We start from the raw sequence: 19,397 nt of genomic DNA on the forward strand, positions 1-19,397 counted from the left end.
GAAACTATCTTTTAAAAAGAGCTCTACTGCCAGAAGTTGGCCAAATTGGAGGTTGATATTCAGAGCCTAATAGAACTTTTTTAAAGGCCTTCTCTCCTAAGCTAACATGAAGCTGTGTACTCAGAGGGAAAGAAAACGTGATGAAAGCTTTGTGGGATGATTTACTAAAGCATTTCAAAGGCACACAGCTCTAAATCTGGAACATAGAAATTCTTAAATATCTGTCTTAGTTGGAAAGTTTCTCCCTGATATAAGGAGCAAACTGAAGATAATGTAGTTGGATGGGTGGGTCTTCCCTTTGTATCGTTCAGGTTGCAAACCAATTCCTTGAGGAATTTTTAAAAACTGTGTTTTACAAATCTAGTCTTTACAAAACCAGAAATGTGGTTCTAATAGCAGTTCGAAGTCCATCTACCCTTACCAATCACCAAATATCCCCAGTTCATCTCAAAATGTTTGTAGACATAAAAGACCAGGACATTGGAAAGAGAACTCTTCTGCACTTAAAAGAAAGAAGAAAAACTGAAACGATAATCACTCCAGACCTCTGATAACAGGCAATTATGCCCCAAAACTTCTCTGGGAGGAAACCTACATACTTTCTGTGTCCTTAGGAGGTGCAAATCTTACTATGTCTTTGAAACATAAACATCCCAAGAGATGACTAAGGCACTACCCACAACCACCTGAGATTGAAGAAAACAGAAAGGGAAAAGAGGCTTAAAAAATCAAACCCTAAACTGCTATAAAAGCTCCCTTACTGAAAATCTAGTCCATAACCTCATAAAATTACTTGTTACAGGAAGATATAAATTTTGTCTTCTTCACTAATATTAGTAAGATACTTTAAACATCTGAGCAGATAACTGTAACTTGCACCATCTTTTCTTTTATAAACTAGTGAGTTTTGTATTAATGTACCTGACATGACTAAAATTTAAAAACGAAAGTTGTAAGATCTCTGTGTCTATCTATACATTTATTTATGTTGATATATCTGTTATTTAATCAATTAACTGCAAGGCCATTAATTTAGGGGGCTCTAATGTGATAGCACCTGTGTAAGCAAACCAAATCTATAAATACTTAAAGGTTGTGATATTAAAACCTAAGGACAAAATATAACCAGAGACACTGAAATAAAGAACAAACTGACAGTAACCAGAGGATAACGGGGGGGAAATTATGGGGGTGAAGGGATCATCAAGGAACATGTATAAAGAATACATGGACAAAGCCAAAGAGGGGCAGGATAAAGGGTGGGGGATGGGGATGGGTCGGGTAGGGGGGAATGGTGAGGGGAAAATGGAGACAACTGTACTTGAACAACAATAAAACACAAAGAAAGAAACCTAAGAACAACAAATCACTAGTGGCCAACTAGGTTTTAAGCTATAAACAATCAATAATGTTTTTATTTGCTGTTGCCTTTCCTCTGTAAAAGTCTCTCCCTAAACTCCTGTTTGTTGAGTGCGCCTAACCATTTCCTGTCTGGAACTGCCTGATTCAAATAGGTTTTTGATCAAATAAACTAAAACAATTTTAAATACCCCAGTTTATCTTTTAAGAATATGTTATGTATGTGTGATACTTTTCTAACTTCGTATGGTATTATCAAATTACTTATAAAATCATTCAAAGGAGTTCTATTCAAATTTGTTTGGAAATAAGTGAACTCACATATAAATTAAGCATTCGTAAAATTCTCAGAAATATGAAAGCTACCAAAATGTTTGTTTTTAAAGTTCATGTAGTTTGGAGTAATCTTTGGTAAATAAAGCTAGTTTTAAGATTGTTGAGGAAAAAAAAAAGAAGACATGACTTTAGAATTGTCAGTTTTAAATATAATGGAGACACAGAATTTTTTCTACCTAGTTTACTAGTCAAAGTTATCTCTGCTAGATGTTTAAGATTATAAAATGATAAATTCTACCTAAAAACAAAACATCTGAATAGACAGATTATATCTAGTGAAATAGAAACAGTATTAAAAAAAACTCCCGATAAACAAAAGCCTTGGGATGGATGGCTTCACAGGTGAATTTTACCAAACCTTCTCAGAAGAACACCTTTCCTTCTCAACTATTCCAAAAATTCAAGAGGAGGGAAGACTCCCAAGTTCATTTTAACAGGCCAGCATTATCCTAATTCCAAAATCAGATAAAGACATTACAAAAAAAAATTATAGGCCAAATCTCTGACGAACATAGATGCTAAAATCCTCAACAAAATATTAGCAAACCAAATATAGCAATGCATCAAAAAGATCATATACCATGATTAAGTGGGATTTATTACAGGAATGCAATATTGGTACAACATTTGCAAGTCTATAAAGGTGACATACCGCAGAAACAAAAATGAAGGATAAAAACCACATGATCATATCAATAGAGAGCAAAACAACCTTTTGATAAAATCTAGCATGATTGTTTGGTTAGCAAAGTTGGAGTAGAGGGAACATACCTAAACATAATAAAGGCCATATGTGACAAAACCACTGGCAGCATCATATTCAACAAGCAAAAACTATAAACATTCTCCTTAAGATCAGAACAAGACAGGGATGTTCACTTTCACTTGTGTTAGTCAACATAGCACTGGAAGTCCTAGCCATTGCAATAAGATAAGAATAAGTAAGAGGTATCCAAATTGGAAAGGAAGAAGTAAAACTGTCTTTATTTGCTGGTGACATGATACTGTACACAGAGAACCCCAAAGATTCCACTAAGAAAATACTGGAACTGTTAAATGAGTTCAGCAAAGTAGCAGGATAGAAAATTAATATTCAGAAATCAGTTTCATTTTTATATGCCAATAACAAACTAAAGAAAGGGAAATTTAAAAAATCCCATTCATAATTGCTTCAAAAAGAATAATACACTTAGGAACAAATTTAACCAAGGATGTAAAAGAACTGTACTCAGAACTTTATAAGACACTGAAGAAAGAAGTTGAAGATACAAATAAGTGGAAGCACATGCTGCCATGTTCATGGATAGGAAGAACTGACATCATTAAAATGTTCCTACGACCCAAAGCAATCTATAAAGTCAATGCAATTCCTACCAAGATTCCAATAACATATTTCACAGAACTAGAATAAATATTTCAAAAGTTTATGTGGAATGACAAAAGGTCATGAATAACAACAGCGATTTTGAGAAAGGGAACAAAGTTGGAGGAATCATGTTACCTAATATCAAACTATATAACTAATCAAAACATCATGGTACTGGCATAAAAAGAGACACATATATCAATGGAACAGAATAAATAACTTATAAATAAATCCACACCTTTATAGTCAATTAATATTTGACACAGGAAGCAAGCACCTATAATGGGTCAAAGATAGTTTATACAGTAAATGGTGTTGGGAAAATTGGACAGACACATATAGAAAAATGAAACTAGACTGCCTTCTTATGTCACACATAAGAATAAATTCAAAATGGAGGAAAGACTTAAATCTTAGACCCAAACCCATACAAATCCTAAAAGAAAACATAGGCAGTAAAATCTCATTGTTTGTAACAATATTTTATCTGCTATATCTCCTAAAACAAAGGAAACAAAAGAATAAACAAATGGGACCATAGCAAACTAAAAAGTTTTTGCACAGCAAAGGAAACCATTGCCAAAATAAACAGACAACCCATAGAATGGAAGAACATTTTTGCTGATACATCTGATAAGGGGTTAATATTCAAAATTTATTAAAAAGCTTATAAAACTCAACACCATAAAAACAAATTATCCAATTAAAAAGTGGGCAAAGGACCTGAATAGACATGTCTCCAAACAGGACATACAGATGGCCATAGACATATAAAAAGATGCTCAATGTCACTAATCGTCAGAGAAATGCAAATTAAAACTATATGAGATATCACCTCATACCTGTCAGAATGGCTCTTATCAATAAATTAACAAACAAAAAGTGCTGGTGAGGATGTGGAGAAAGGGGAACTCTTTTTCACTGTTGGTGTGAATGCAGATTGGTTCCACCACTGTAGAAAGCTGTATGGAGATATCTCAAAAAACTAAAAGTGGAACTGCATTTTGACTCAGTGATTCCATTTCTGGTAATATATCCAAAGAAACAAAACACTAATTTGAAACAATATAAACACCACTATGTTCATTGCAGCATTATTTACAATGACCAAAATATGGAAGCAGCCCAATGTCCATCAGTATATGAGTGCATAACACAACTATGGGACTTTCACACAATGAAATATTACTCAACTGTAAAAAAAGATGAAAATTATATAATTTGCGAAAGCATGAACAGACTTGGAGAGCATTTTGCTAAGTTAAATAAGTCAGTCATAGAAGACCATATGGTTTCACTTATATGTGGAATCTAATGAACAACCTGAACTAACAGGCAAAGTAGAGACAGACTCATAGATAAGAAAGAAGAATGACACTTATTGGGGGTGGGAAGTTAAGGGTTGGAGAGATTGAGCAAAATGGAAAAGGGACTCATGTACATGGACAACAGTGGTAATTGTGGGGAGTAGGAGGGTATAAGGGGAATAAATGGTAATGGAAAAAATAATGAAAAAAACTCTAAAAAACCAATGCTAGATTCTTAATATTTTGTTTTCCAAATTTTTTTCTTAAGCTATCTAAGACATACAGCAATTTGGTAAAGCATACCTTTGTGAATGAAGGTGAAACAATTACTTTTCTTCCAACTTGATTCCTCCAGAATTAGGAAACTCTTAGTGATTTTTTTTATTTGCATGGCAATATAGTTATTTACAGAAGTTCAATAAGTATCTGTTCTCCTTATAAGGGACACAACTGGAAACACTGGATATATTACAAAGCCTTTGACTGGAATGCCCCATTTAAGAATATGTTTAGAATCAAATATTTCCAGACAGCTTTAAGAAACTAAGTTTGACTTTATGAAGCCAAATGAAGACCCTTGGCAAAACTAGCCTGGTACCTTGCTTACAGGCTTCCCAGCAGCTTTACTTACCAGATGAGTAAGGAAGGTCACTTCCTGATAAGTTCAGGAAGCTCAGGATATTTTGGAGACTTCAAAGAGAAAGAAATACACTTCCGGCCAAGATGGAGGCATAGGTGGAGGCACCATACCTCCACGCACAACAAAGATTGGAACAACAACAATTTAGAGGCAGAATAACACCCAGAACTGATAGAGAATTTATCTGAATGGAAGTCGGACAACCAAGAAGTTGAAGTAGACCCATTTACCCAGACTGATAGGAGGGGCAGAGAGGAGCAGCCAGGCATGGGTCCTGGCACAGGTCGTGATGAGGAGAGCAGAGAGAGTTGGGTGCATAAGGCAACTGGGGGCACGTAAGGCATCAGGGGTGCGTAAGGCATCTGGGGCATGCAAGATTGCAGTGGGTGGACCCTGAGTACACAAGTAGCAGCTGGCAGACCCAGTGAGGCAGCGATTGTGGAGCAAGGCAGAGAGTGCAACCCAGGATCCCAGAGAAGGGACCAAGGTCCCATGGAGAACGGAACTACTTCCATTGTTTCCTCCCACCCCCGCCCCCACATACAATGTCACAATCTGGCGACTGGGGTGCCCAGCCCCAGTGAACACCTAAGGCTCTGCCCCTCACTGTAAAAGGAGCGACCAGACCAAAAAAAAGAAAAAAGAGAGAGAGAGAGAGAGACACTTGTCTCAAACAGAAGAACAGATCAATGCCCCAGGTCTCATCATTTTAAGCGACTAAGAAATAGCTAACCTATCAGATGCACAGTTCAAAACACTGGTGATCAGGAAGCTCACGGAATTGGTTGATTTTGGGCGCAAATTACATGAAAAAATACAGGTTACCATAAAAGAAATGAAGGAAAATGCATAGAGAACCAATAGTGATGGGAAGGAAACTGGGACTCAAAACAATAGAGTGGACCAGAAGGAAGAAAGAAACAACCAAACAGGAAAGAATGGAGAAATAAGAATTCAAAAAAATTAGGAGAAACTTAGGAACCTCCAGGACGTCTTTAAATGTTCCAACATCTGAATTATAGGGGTACCAGAAGGGGAAGAGGAAAAGCAACAGATTGAACATGTATTTGAACAAATAATAAAGAAGAACTCCCCCATTCTGGCAAAGGAAATAGACTTCCAGGAAATCCAGGAAGCTCAGAGAGTCCCAAAGAAGTTGGACCCAAGAAGAAACACACCAAGGCACATCATAATTACATTAGCCAAGGTAAAAATGAAGGAGAGAATCCTAGAAGCAGCAAGAGATAAGGGGACAGTAACCTACAAAGGAGTTCCCATCAGACTGTCAGCTGATTTCTCAAAAGAGACCTTGCAGGCAAGAAGGAGCTAGAAAGAAATATTCCAAGTCATGAAAGACAAGGACCTATATCCCAGATTACTCTATCCAGCAAAGCTTTCATTTAGAATGGAAGGGCAGATAAAGTGCTTCTCAGATAAGGTCAAGTTAAAGGAGTTCATCATCTTCAAGCCCTTATTTTATGAAATGTTAAAGGGACTTATCTAAGAAAAGAAGATAAAAAAGCATGTATAGTAAAAGGACAGCAAACTCACAATTATTAACAACCACACCTAAAGCAAAACCAAAAGAAACTAAGCAAACAACTAGAACAGGAACAGAACCACAGAAATGGAGATCACATGGAGGGTTAGCAACAGGGGAGTGGGAGGAGGAGAGAGGGGGAAAAGGTACAGAGAATAAGTAGCATAGATTGTAGGTTGAAAATAGATGGGGGAGGGTAAGAATAGTATGGGAAATGTAGAAGCTAAAGAACTTATAAGTATGACACATGGACATGATTAAAGGGCGGGGTATAGGTGGGAGAGGGTGTACAGGGTGGAGGGGAGTGAATGGGGAAATGGGACGACTATAATAGCATAATCAATAAAATATATTTTTTAAAAAAGGAGAAAGAAATTAACCTAAATCTATAGGTATTGCAGGCAAAGTCAAATGGCAAGTCCTTGGCTGGCTTCTTAACTCTGAGAGACTTTTAAGTGTAATCTGTGTTATGAAAAGGTTCAGTAAGCAAACTTTAAAATAGCCTATATAATCATCACTATTCTTGCTGCACTTACAAAATAACAAGGTCAAATTTAATGAGACTATTGTGGTGATTTCTTTGAAGTTTCTATCAAGTTGTCCAACTTTAGCTTGTAGGACTTCAGGAAAGGACAGTTTTAGTTCTCACTGATTCAAAGTCAGGATGGGATAAAATTGGAAACATGTTTATGGTTGTTTTGCAGAGAAATTAGTTTTACTTTGATTAGCTTTGATAGAAATGGGGGTGATTATTAAAAAATGTTTTAGTAGAAAACTATAAACAACCCCTTGCAGAGATCATATTCTGGTCCTGTTCATTGTTTTTGAGGTTTGGTTATCAACCTGTAAACTAGACGGGATGCTAAGTTTTTGTAGTTTCCTCCAAAATCTGGATACAACTCCACAAATTAAAGCTCCCAATTTTATCCCATCCTGACTTTTAGTCAATATTCATGCCTGTTGTTGTGTGTGCTACTCAGTTATTTTACCAGAACACCTGATAACTTCCCAGGGACATTCAACTGCAAACCAGGAAAATCTGTCAGATTACCATTGCCTGCCACTATTCTATCTGAAGATGCTTGGAGTCCAACATGTAAAAATCTTCTTAATTAGCTGCTCTCTGGACTTAAAAACAGAGCTTATAGTTTGCTCTAACCATTAACCTTTGCTCTTCCATAGAAATGCCCCAGACTGAGATACTGCACCAATGGGTGATGGGAAAATTTACTGAGTTTGTGGATATGAGACTTTTGAGGGGAATTTTCAGATGGGATTCAAGAAATGGTACCCCCAAATATGACATTTTAGAAAATTGAATATTTTAAGCTGAAGAAGTGTGAAATAGTGGCAGAAGCAGGAAGGTCACTCTGGCCAATGCTCCCCTACACCCTAAAACTTTCTTTCCTGAAACAAGTCATATAACTCTCATGTGAAAGGTACCCTCCCTTCCAGGAGGAAGGAAGACATTCATATCACCAGAGACAGGGACTTTGGGCTGAGAAATCTGTATAAATAAACCTTATTAAACTAACCCTTATTTTCCTACATAGTTTTTAACCATTTACTAGTCCAAGCCCTTCTGCCTTGCCAATTCTTCACATATTTGTATCTTTATCTAAAAGGTATAACCCTGGCTGGGTGGCTCAGTTGGTTGGAGCAGTCCACCATGCACCAAAATGTGTTCAATCCTCTGTCAGGGTGTATAAGAAAGGTAAATGAGGTTTCCTTTTCACATTGATGTTTCTTTCTCATGTTCATGTTTCTCTCTCACACACACTCTCTCTCTCCCTTTCCTCCCTCCTTTTCACTCTCTCTAAAATCAGTGGAAACAGCCCTGGTTGGTGTGGCTCAGTGGATTGAGCATGGGGTGTGAACCAAAGCATCGCAGGTTCAATTCCCAGTCAAGGCACATGCCTGGGTTGCCGGCCAGGTCCCCAGTGGGGGCCACATGAGAGGCAACCACACACTGATGTTTCTCTCTCTCTCTCTTTCTCCCTCCCTTCCCATTTCTAAAAAAAAAAAAAAATCAGTGGAAATATATCCTCATGTGAGGATTTTTTTAAAAGGTGGCCAGTTTGGCTCAGTTGGGCATAGTGTCATCCCGTAACCAGTGTCATGGGTAGTTTGATCCCTGTTATGGGCATCTACAGAAGGCAACCAGTTGATGCTTTTCTCTTGCATTGGTATTTCTCTTTCCTTGCCTCTCTCCCTGTCTCCTTCTCTAAAAAGCAACAGAAAAAAAAATGTCCTTGGGTGATATAAAAGCCTGATGTTCCAGCTATTTCTTTAAGTCTTTATTCTCTTATGAAAAATATCATGTACATAAAATGTGCATGCTTTTTTTCTTGTTAATCTCTCTCATGACATTTTAATTTTTCAGACCCAGCCAGGGACCTTTAAGAAGATCAAGGACAACTTTGCTCCCTACAAAGTGAATCTTGGGTGACTTCAATTTCCATTCTGGAGCTTCAGAAGTTACAAACTGATACAGACTCAGATTTGGCCTGCGAGGTGTGCTTTATTTAATTTAAATGAGAATTCATAGCTAACATTTTATAGTTGAGAGGTTTTAGGTAAAAATTCATATTTCTACTTTTTATTAAAAACAGAATCATTGCCAAATTTTGTCATGGTAAGAATTGGCTGGACTAGAGTAGCAGCTCCCTTTCCTCCTTCAATGGAAATTTTTCTATAATGCCTACCAACCACTCTTTTACATCAGATAGTTGGCTCTTAAGGACATATGAGTTGGGCCTTCTATTCTAGAGCCTACCTTGAAAGGGCCAAGCTGGGAATTCAGGGAAGCCTCTCTCCCTTCCTCCTGCTTTCCCATTCAGATGGCAGTCATCTCACTCACTGATGATTATAAGGTTCTGTTCAGGCTCCAGCCTATTTATAGCATCCATTTGTGCTGGAGATGCTAATACTGAGTTACAGCAAATTGAACACATTTATTTTTTTATTGGCACATACACTTATTTTCTAGAAATTTCCCAAGTTTCATAGCTTAATTTTACCTGAATCCATTCCTTCACCTAGACAATTCTGAAAGCTTTTTCATAAGTATACTACCAGTTGCTGCTGGGGATATATATTTGAGTCAGTTGGTTAAGAAAACACACGCATGTGAACGCACACATGCACGAATGTATTTAATTTTTCAACTCTTCACCAAAGGCATGGTGCTAAATTGAGCAACTAATTTAATCTTACAAAGGCATTAGTTAGAAAAGCATCATGGCTATGCATTAAAATCTGGTTGTACCTCGTAAACCACTCTGGGGCTGGGATTCCACCTCCGAATGCCTGCATGATTGCAATGTGCAGCCTAAGTGTGAAACCACTGCTGCAAAGAATGCCTACCAGACCTCTGGAAAATCTCCTCCTCATTAATAAATCACATGCTCTCTTTGAGCCATGAGGACCTCATTTATGAAATAGGAGTGAGAATGATCTAATTCACTGGATAAATGTAAGTTGTGAAATGCTATGCCAATAGGAATAAGTAATGACAATGATGAGGAGGAGATTAATACTGATGGAACTGTAGCAGCCCAGCTCATGCTTGTTCAGCATAGGCTTAGAAAATCTGAATACATTATTTTCTATTAATTCTATATTAATTATTTTTATGGTTCTAATTTAGAAATGTACGTTGCCTATTACAACAACACAGATGAATCCAAAATCACACTGAATGAAAGAAGCCAGATACAAAAGACAAATACTGTATAATTCTATTGATACAAAATATAAATCAATCTATAAGAACAAAAAGTAAATCAAATATTAGTCTTTTGGGAGTGATGAAAATGTTCTGTCTTGATTGTGATGGTGGTTTCATGGGTGTATGCACTGTCAAAATTCATGGAATTGTACTTTTTTAATGTATAAAGTTGTTAAGAAGAAGAAAAATTACTCACAGAAACCCAGTTAGAAAAATGTAGTTTTATTTTCTAATTTCATGTGTCTTTAAATCCTGAATTTCTGGAAGAACAGCAGCAGAACAAAGGTGAAGGAAAGACTGTAAACAAAATGAAAGATTAGTTTTGGAGTAAACTCTTGGGCTCTGTACTTAAAAGATCATGATGAGGGTAGCATAATGTTAATATTTTTGTGTTTCTAAGTAAGAGGAAAGAAAGCCAAAGCCCCCTCAACCATCTTAAAAAAATATTGCTCTTACCATGTATTTTTTGCTGCAGTTTTCACTCTGGCAACATTTATAGTTGTTATCACTCTCCAGAACAAGAAGAACTGCTGCAACTATAAGCATCTACAGTAGGGAAGAGAAAAAAAGATCAGAAATGAGAGACTAGTTTCCAGGCATACTTATAAACAGGGCACAATGATTCAGAGCATAGATTCTGGGTTGGGTAGATCTGGGGAAGAATCAGCTCTGCCAACTTCTAAACGTAAACTTGAAAGTGCTTCCTAAAAAAATTGTGTTGTTAGGATATTATGAATAATGTGTATGTTAAATTTTGAACATAGTACTTGATCCATAATAAGTGATTGATATATGTTAGCTATTATCATCATTGATCAGTCATCAAAAGCTAACAACTGAAGAGGACTAAATGGTATGGACATGGGAATACCATCTGGGCAGCAAACATCTTTCTCACTGACCCAGTTGTACAAGACAAGGGAAAGCCATTCACAGGCTTTGTAGTTTGCCAGCCTCTTTCCATTTACTGCTGTCTGGGATTGGAGGTGAGAGGCATGGTAAATCTGAAACTGCAGCTCTTAATTCAAAAGTAAAATAAGTCAATTCCCCCATGCATTCAAGCCAATAAACTGGAAGAAGTCAACGTATTTTACACCCCTCCTACCCTGACATCTTTTTTTTTTGATACCTTAGGCAAAGGGTTGTATTTTTGTTGTGGAAAGACTGGAATTTCTTGATTTTTATAATTTTTGTATGCGGCAGTTAAGGAGCATGTATTGCTTCTGGCAAATTCTCCAGCTATCCTTCACTCCCACTCTTCTGTACCAAAATCTTCAAGCTAAGTTCATCATCTTTTTACTGTTTGTAGTCAACATGTTCAGTTTCCAAATTCCCTCAGTCATTATTTATTTATCAATCATTTTAATTATGTATCTATAATTCTATGTTTTCTCTTCAAAGGATTTGATGCAGTAACAATAATATTTTTCAAAGATCTTAGACAATTCAAAATAGAGAAGAGTTTCTTACCCTAGTTTTAAATTTACATAAATATGAGGAAAAGACTCCTAATTCCCCTCCTTTCAAAACCATTAGTTAACACTGATTTTAATAGATTTTAACCCGATCATGCCTTGCAACTCATCCATTTACTACAATTACATATTGAGGGAGAAAATGAGATAAGGCACAGTAAACCAGACACAGTAATAGGTTTCATTATAATATTGGTAGAAATAAAACCCAGGCCCTGGAGTCCTGTGCCAAAAGAAAAACACAGGCATCACCTGTGTTGAAAGAGAAACTGCTTTCTTTTTTTGTTGTAAAATATAACTGCAATACAGGGGACTCACAAATAAGGGAGGAAAGGTACCCATAATTCCACTACCCTCACTTGTTTTTATGTACATATCCCTGTGTTTTCCCACCTGTGTGTATTTTACATAGTTGCAATCATAACATTTACACTTTTGTTGTAACTTTTTTCCCACTTACAGAATTATGTTCACTTTCCATGTTATTAGATCTTCATCATTACACTTCTCATCATCATATAAAGTGAATATAACAGTTTATTTGGCTACTTCTATGCTACGATACTTCTAATTATTTACCATTATAATGCTGCCACAAACATCTGTGTATACATCTCTTTCCTCATTTTGGATTATTTCCTTAGAATGAATGATCAGATTTAGGATCACTGACTCAGAAGGCAGAGCATTTTTGTAGCTCTTAAAGTACTATTCAATAATCTTCTCCAAAAGTTTGCATTCATTTATGGAACCATGACCACAATTTGTTATGTACCTATCACATGGCAGCTTCAATAGCTTTGGACATTAATATTTTAAAGTTTACTAATTTAATATGCAAATAGTAACAAAATGAAAACTATTTTCCAACATAACTATTTAAATATAATAATTAAACTACTCACAAAGATATAGAAATAGGTTATAATAGGTTTTCTTTTAGTTATTGGTGGCATAGTAAGCTTACAGTGTACAATGTGTACAGTTTTTTGCAATAATATAACCAGGAAAAGTGTCTTTTCCTCTGAGTTGCCAACATGATTTACTTTTTTAAAAATTTGCTCTTGATTTATTTTATACATTCAGAGCATAGCACAATGCTTGCTGATTTATTATTATTTTTTAAAGAAAAGTTATCAGGAAAACATTCATGGATTCTTACTGTGCACAGATTTAACTTTCAAAATACCGCCATTATTAGGGGTATAATATTGAACTATTTAATGATGATATGACCTATCCATCAAATACTTTTGATTTAACTTTCAAAAATACCGCCATTATTAGGGGTATAATATTGAACTATTTAATGATGATATGACCTATCTTTCAATAAGTATTTATAATCACAATAGTCACTGGATACCTACTAGAAGCCTGTCTCTGTACTGAGTGATTCATCCACGAGATTTTATTTAATCCCCACGATTCTCCAAGAAGTAAATGTCATTATTCCCACTTTCCAAATGAAAACATTAAGGCTCAGAGACACTGAGTCACTTGCTTAAGGTTTCATGGCACAAATGACAGAGTTTAGTTTTCAATGCAAATTTGTCTGAATCTCCAAGTCTCCGTTTTTCCCATCTTGTCTTAATACAAAGCTAGAGAAATCATGAGTGCAGATAGAAAACCTGTTCTGGAAAAGAGCAATGCCACTGCAGATTAAATAATTTACATTGACACGGAGTTCATGAGAACATAATATTTCTACAAGCAAAAAAGAGTCTCACAAGCTTTTACTAGGACTAATTTCCTGCATTGCCAAAGCTACATAAACAAGCAGCTTACTAAAAAACAAAACTACTCTCCAAGTCTTAAGGGACTGCCTGCCTCTCTATCCCCATCCATCTTCCAAATCTCACACCCAGAATTAGTAGAATAATTTTATCATTATTTTTTAATTAGGGACAAAAAATTGTTAGTTAAAAACTCTTCTTTTTGTGATCACAAGTCTGTAAAGTCACACTTACCATGATACCTGAGAAACAGATTCCTTCAAAATACCAAACGTAGTTGGTGAGTTTATTGCTGGATGCATAGGAGGTTTGCCCATTTGGAAAATACAATAATATATTCACAATTATACTCCAGAGTGCAAGCGGAATCAGCAGACCACTTAGGCAGCTTCCACATTTCCGAGACCCCATTTTACCCTGCTGAGAACCTGCAGGAGATTTCAAGAGTGTAAAATTACATTAAGCCTATTTTTCATCCTACCTGTCCTTTTAAAAAAAAAATTACCTACCACTTTCTGGGTCAGAGCCCTTTACTTCACATTCATGAGGAGCCCAGGACTCAGAACTGCAGCCCACAGCCTCTCGGTGTGAAATAGTGGTCGACTGTTTGGAGAACAATGGACAATGACCTACGACTGAAGAGCTGAGCTGCTCTTCATCCTGTGCCAAAGGAATGCCGTGTTTTCACTGCTTTTAAAATAAGTCATTTTCCTCTGGATTAGAGTGCTCCAGACTTAACCCTGAGCACGTTATAAGAAGGAAGTCGGGGTTGGGGTTGGCACTGAGTCTGGCAAATTTCAGCTAACAGTGGAAGGGGGTTAAAGAAAATCTACCAGGAGAACTTTACTAGAGCATAGTATGTGGCATGTTTGCTCAAATAGCCTGCCTTTATATATCTGTCTTTTATTCAGTGTTCTTCATGGTGGATTCCCTTTTCACTGTGCATTGTTTAAACTGCAGGGGGCACAAAAAGGACAAACAAAGAAAGAGACAGCCAGGCTGGTGGTTGAGAAAAACAAGATATCACAGTGGCTTAGTTTATTGTTACAACAACAGTACAGCTTTCCTTCCAGGAGTTCATGTCTATTTTCTCTATCTCCCTGAAAAATAATAACAGGAATAAATTCATATCTTTCCTACTTCTTAGGAAAAGGAAATGAAAGAAGTTGGGTAAAAAAAAAAACTTTTAAAAAAGACTTTATGAGTAATAAATTTAAAACAAGGATTTAAGAATTCTTCCTTCTAAATTATTGCCCTAAATTTAATTTAAAGATATCCTTTAATTATGATGATATGAGAAGCGGATTAAGGGAAGGAATCTTAGCACCAACATGTTAGAGATGATGTAGGCAGTGATAGTAAAGAATTCAAAGATTGCCTGACCTCGTTGCCAGCCTTTTCGGTAATGTCAGAACCTCGGACCATGCTTGACTTAACTTTCTTAAGTCTCAGCTGTCTCAACTGTGAAATGGGAATAAAACATGGCACCTCCCCCATGAGGATACTGTGAGAATTAAATGAGGTTATCTGTGTAATTAAATGAGATTATTATGCAGTGTCAGGTGATATAAAAAAGTGGGCAATGAATGGGAGTCATTATTAATAACCAAAAGAGCAGTTATAGCCCTGGCTATTGTGGCTCAGTCAGTTGGAAGCATTGTTCCATATACTGAAAGGCTGTGGGTTCAATTACTGGTCAGGGCACATACCTAGGCTACAGGTTTGATCTGTGGTCAGGGCATAAAAGAGGCAACTGATCAATATTTCTCTCTCACATTGATGTTTTTTTCCCTCTCTCTCCCTCTTCCTCCCTTCCCCTCTCTCAAAAATCAATGGGTGTGTCCTCGGGTAAGAATTAACTTTTTTTTTAAAAAAGAGCAATTATAGGAATATAAGGATCAAAAGAATACAGAGATTAGAAGTAAAGTCTTGCCCTGGCTGGCGTAGCTCAGTGGATTGAGCATGGGCTGCCAACCAAAGTGTTGCAGGTTCAATTCCCAGTCAGGGCACATGCCTGGGTTGCAGGCCATGACCCCCAGCAACCGCACATTGATGTTTCTCTCTCTCTCTCTCTCCTTCCCTTCCCTCTCTAAAAATAAATAAATAAAATCTTAGAAAGAAAAAAGAAGTAAAGTCTTACTATTCCTCTCAGACCCAATGAGTTCTGTATCATTAACTCTTAAAATCTTGATCCCAGAAATATTTATATTTAATTTGTTTTTGTCCTCCAAAAATATTGATACTATATAACCTACATACTTTTAATTCAAGAGAATAAAAATATTTTCATGTAAATACTTTTAAGTTGTATTATACTTATACTTTTTTTAAAAAATTGAGATGCTTGGAGCCACTTTTAGATTGAAACCAAACAAACCTAGAAACTAGCAATCTAAGACTCTAACAGGTTCCAAAGAGGTTTCTTGGCATCCCCTGATGAAAGGAAAATTTTTCCTTTAGTGTTTTTAAGCAAAGTGCATCAACAAAGTCTCATCACTAAAATTTTTTCCCTGAGGACATAGAAGCAACCTACAATTATATTTACTAGAGCTCTTGGAAAGATAGGGAGAGCAACAACATTTTTGGCTGAATATTTATTGAGTGCCTCTTTCGTGTCAGGCACTGTTCTTAGAGCTGAGGAGCGATCACTGAACAAGACAGTACAGAATCCTGGCCCTCATGGAGCCAGGAGCTACTATAGAGAAGACTAACCATAAAAAGTGCACAAGTAGAGCATATGGCTTACCAGGTAGTGATAAATGTGGCTAAAATAAATCAGGAAAAGACAACCAAGCATGCCAGAGAATAAGGATACGGATGTTATTTCAAACAGGGTGGTTAGGGAAGACCTTACTGAGAAGGTGAAGAGAGCAAAGATCTGGGGGAAGTTGAGCCATGCAGAGAACCTGAGGGAAAGCATTACAGGCAGAGAAAGGAGCAAGTGTGCCAACACCCAGAGGTAGAAGTAAGCCACAGCAGGGAGGCCACTGTGGTTGGAGCCAAGTGTGGGAGGGGAAGAACAGTAATATCTGAGGTTAGTTTTGAGTAGAAAAATGACTGGATATGCTAAAAGGCTCACTCTGGCTGCTGTGCTGTGAATAGGCTGTGGAGGGTAGGTGTGAAAGAAGGGAGATTAGTTTGGAAGCCATTTCCACAATCCAGTCTTACCACAGAAGATAAGGGATCAGACCTCAAGGCAGTAGCAGAGGTGGCGAGAAAAGGCTGCATTGTGTACATATTTTGAAGTTAGAGCCAAGTATGTGGTGACAGATCAGATTGAATGTAAGAGGAGAGGAGTCAAAGATGGCTATGTAGTTTGGGACCTGAGCAAATGGAAAAATGAAGTTATCATTAACTGAAATGAGCAAAGGAGCAGGTTGAGCAGGTTTAAGAAGGGGAGGATGAGATGGTCAGTTTCAGGCATCCTCAGTTTGGAGATAACATATCAGAAATCCAAATGGTCATGCCAGTTAAGCATTTGTATACACAAATATGAAGTTCAAAGAAGCGGTCTGGGGAGGAGTATATGAGAGTTGCCAGAATATAAATGGCACTTAAAGCCATGAAACACTATGGGAGTGAGTGTAGAGAGAAAAGTGGTCTGAAGACTAAATCATAGGCAGTCCAATGAATTGAGTTTGGGAAATGAGGGGGCTAAGAAGTGGCCTGTGAGTAGGAAGAAAAACCAGGAGCTTATCTTGGAAGTTGAGTTTCTAGTTGAGGAAGAAGTGATCCACTGAGTTAAGCACTGCCAATAGAGCAGGTCATGTGGGAAGGCTGAGAATTGGCTGCTGGATTTACAATGAGAAACACACCGATGACATTAATAAGAGGAGCTGTAGTGGTGAGATAGACATAAGAGGCTCATGAGTTCATGAGGGAAAGGGAAGAGAGAAATTGGAGACAGAAAGAAGTGATGTTTTTGGAGAGTTTTGCTATAAAAGAGAGCAGAGGAATTAGCTGGAGGGAAAGTGGGAGTCAAGGGGGAAAGTTTAATGGGAAACATAGCATGTTTGTATACTGACAGCAATGTTTTGTTGGGGTGTGGGGCAGGGAGGTGGGGATTGACAATCCAAGACAGAGAGAGGAGAATGGCTGGCACAGTGAGTGTCCCTGAGTGAATGAGGAGGGGCTGGGTGGGAGTGCGTGCACAGATGGGGGCGCTGGCCTTAGCAGCACAGGCAGTTCAGTCCTAGTAACAGAAGGGAAGACAGAGCACATGGGGTTGGAGGTAGTGGGAACTTCTGTTTGCTCTGCTTGCTCAGAGAAACAGAGCAAAAGTTTATCAGCAGAGAGAGGAAGAGGACGGGGAGAGGATTTTAGAGATTTAGAGAGAGAAAAGGAGGTATGAAACAGTTACCTAAGAAATGTGGCAGGATGGCTAGCAGGCACTGAGGGTCCACTGGAGGTCGTGAATTTATAGTGAGACTGGGAAGTACAGTCAAGTGGTCTTCCTAGCTAAGTCCAGCAGCAGAGGTGTGAGCAGAGTGGTGAGAAGGCTGGAATCAGCCAGGATTGGGATTTTGCCAGGCAAGTTTCATGAAGAGAGAGGGATGAAGGAATGAAGAATTATTTAAGAGAGTGATTATAATGACAGACAGCAGGACTTAATCTGAGTAAGAATATGAGAGAACCTGAGGAACAGTAAAAAGGGGTTGGATTTGCAGATTGTATGTAGTAGAGAGGAAAGAACTGGAAAGATAAAATCCAGTGATTAAGAAGTGGGATCCTAGAATCTGAGATTAAGATCAGTTATGAACTGATGACAATCAAGTCTAAAGGTGTGTTATAGGCCAAATTGTGTTCTCAGAATTCATATGCTGGAACCCTAATTCCCATAACCTCAGAATATGACTCTATTTGGAGACAGAGCCTTTAAAAGGGTTGATTAAGTTAAAATGAGGCTGTTAGGGTGGGACCTAATCAAACCTGACTGTGTCCTTATAAGAACAAATTTGAGCCCTGGCTGTGTTGCTCAGTTGGTTGGAGCATCACCCCATACACCAAAAGGTTGTGGGTTTGATACATGGTCAGGGCACATACCTGGGTTGCACGTTTGGTCCCCACCAATCGATGTTTCTCTCTCTTTTTCTCTTTCTCTCTCCACCCTTCTTCTCCCTAAAAGCAATGAAAAGAAAAAGTGAATGTATGGGGAGCTACCAGGGGTGCTTGTGCACAGAGAAAAGGCCATATAGGAGGACACACCTTCTGGTGGCCATCAGTAGGCCAAGAAGAGAAGTCTTAAGAGAAACCAAACCTACTGACATCTTGAACTTGGATTTATAGCTTCCATTACTGTGAGAAATAAATTTTTTGTTGTTTAAGACACCTACTCTGCAGTATTAGTTTTGGTAGTCCTAGCAGGCTGATACCATGGGTGTGACTGGCTGGGTATTGGGATGACTACTTAGAATGGATGTTAAAATCAACAAGCATGACAATGGTAGTTTCAGAGAGAATGACTACACTTGAGAGAGCCAGGTGTTGAACTCTTCAATGAATGAATGAAAGTAACCTCAAGATGGAGTGAACTGAAAGTGGGAGATGACAGTAATATACTCCAGCAGAGAAATTTGGAATCTCTTCAGCAAATACTCAACCATCTCCTCCCTCATTAACTTTTAAGCAAAGCTGTTTAAAATACTGAAAATGTTTGATTTGGCTTTCAGTATTCCTCATGTTGAAACTTCTTGTCATAGAAATTCTAACAGATGAGGAGAAGGGGAGAACTGGACGATCTTGATGATCTTTGAAGAGGATAACAAGAAACCCAAACACAGTGTGTTTTGCCAACATGTTTGCAAGGCTCTAAGAGTGTTTAGTTGAGATTTTATGAAAGTTGTAATTGCCAATAGTTTGGTCTTTGGAGAGGAGTAACTAAGAATACCTTGTGTTAAAGTTCATGGAG

At 37.6% G+C, this 19,397-nt stretch overlaps 1 protein-coding gene across 4 annotated transcripts in view; it reads right to left on the minus strand.

Annotated features, from left to right (window-relative positions):
• Positions 1-18,549, minus strand: part of TM4SF18 (transmembrane 4 L six family member 18) — a 37,047-nt gene extending 18,498 nt beyond the window's left edge. The window contains exons 1-3 of one of the 4 annotated variants that reach the window (XM_036017903.1): positions 18,533-18,549; positions 13,724-13,917; positions 10,735-10,824 (exon numbers count right to left, since the gene is read on the minus strand). In XM_036017903.1, coding sequence (XP_035873796.1) covers positions 10,735-10,824; positions 13,724-13,900 — 267 coding nt within the window. In that variant the 5' untranslated portion in view covers positions 13,901-13,917; positions 18,533-18,549. Of the gene's footprint in view, positions 1-10,734; positions 10,825-13,723; positions 13,918-13,998; positions 14,350-18,532 lie in introns of those variants that run through there. The other 3 variants (XM_036017902.1, XM_036017904.1, XM_028504682.2) reach the window with 3 other exon arrangements.
• Positions 18,550-19,397: the final 848 nt, after the last annotated feature.

Source organism: Phyllostomus discolor, chromosome 2 (assembly GCF_004126475.2).
Source record: "Phyllostomus discolor isolate MPI-MPIP mPhyDis1 chromosome 2, mPhyDis1.pri.v3, whole genome shotgun sequence".
In the NCBI taxonomy this organism is placed as follows: domain Eukaryota; kingdom Metazoa; phylum Chordata; class Mammalia; order Chiroptera; family Phyllostomidae; genus Phyllostomus; species Phyllostomus discolor.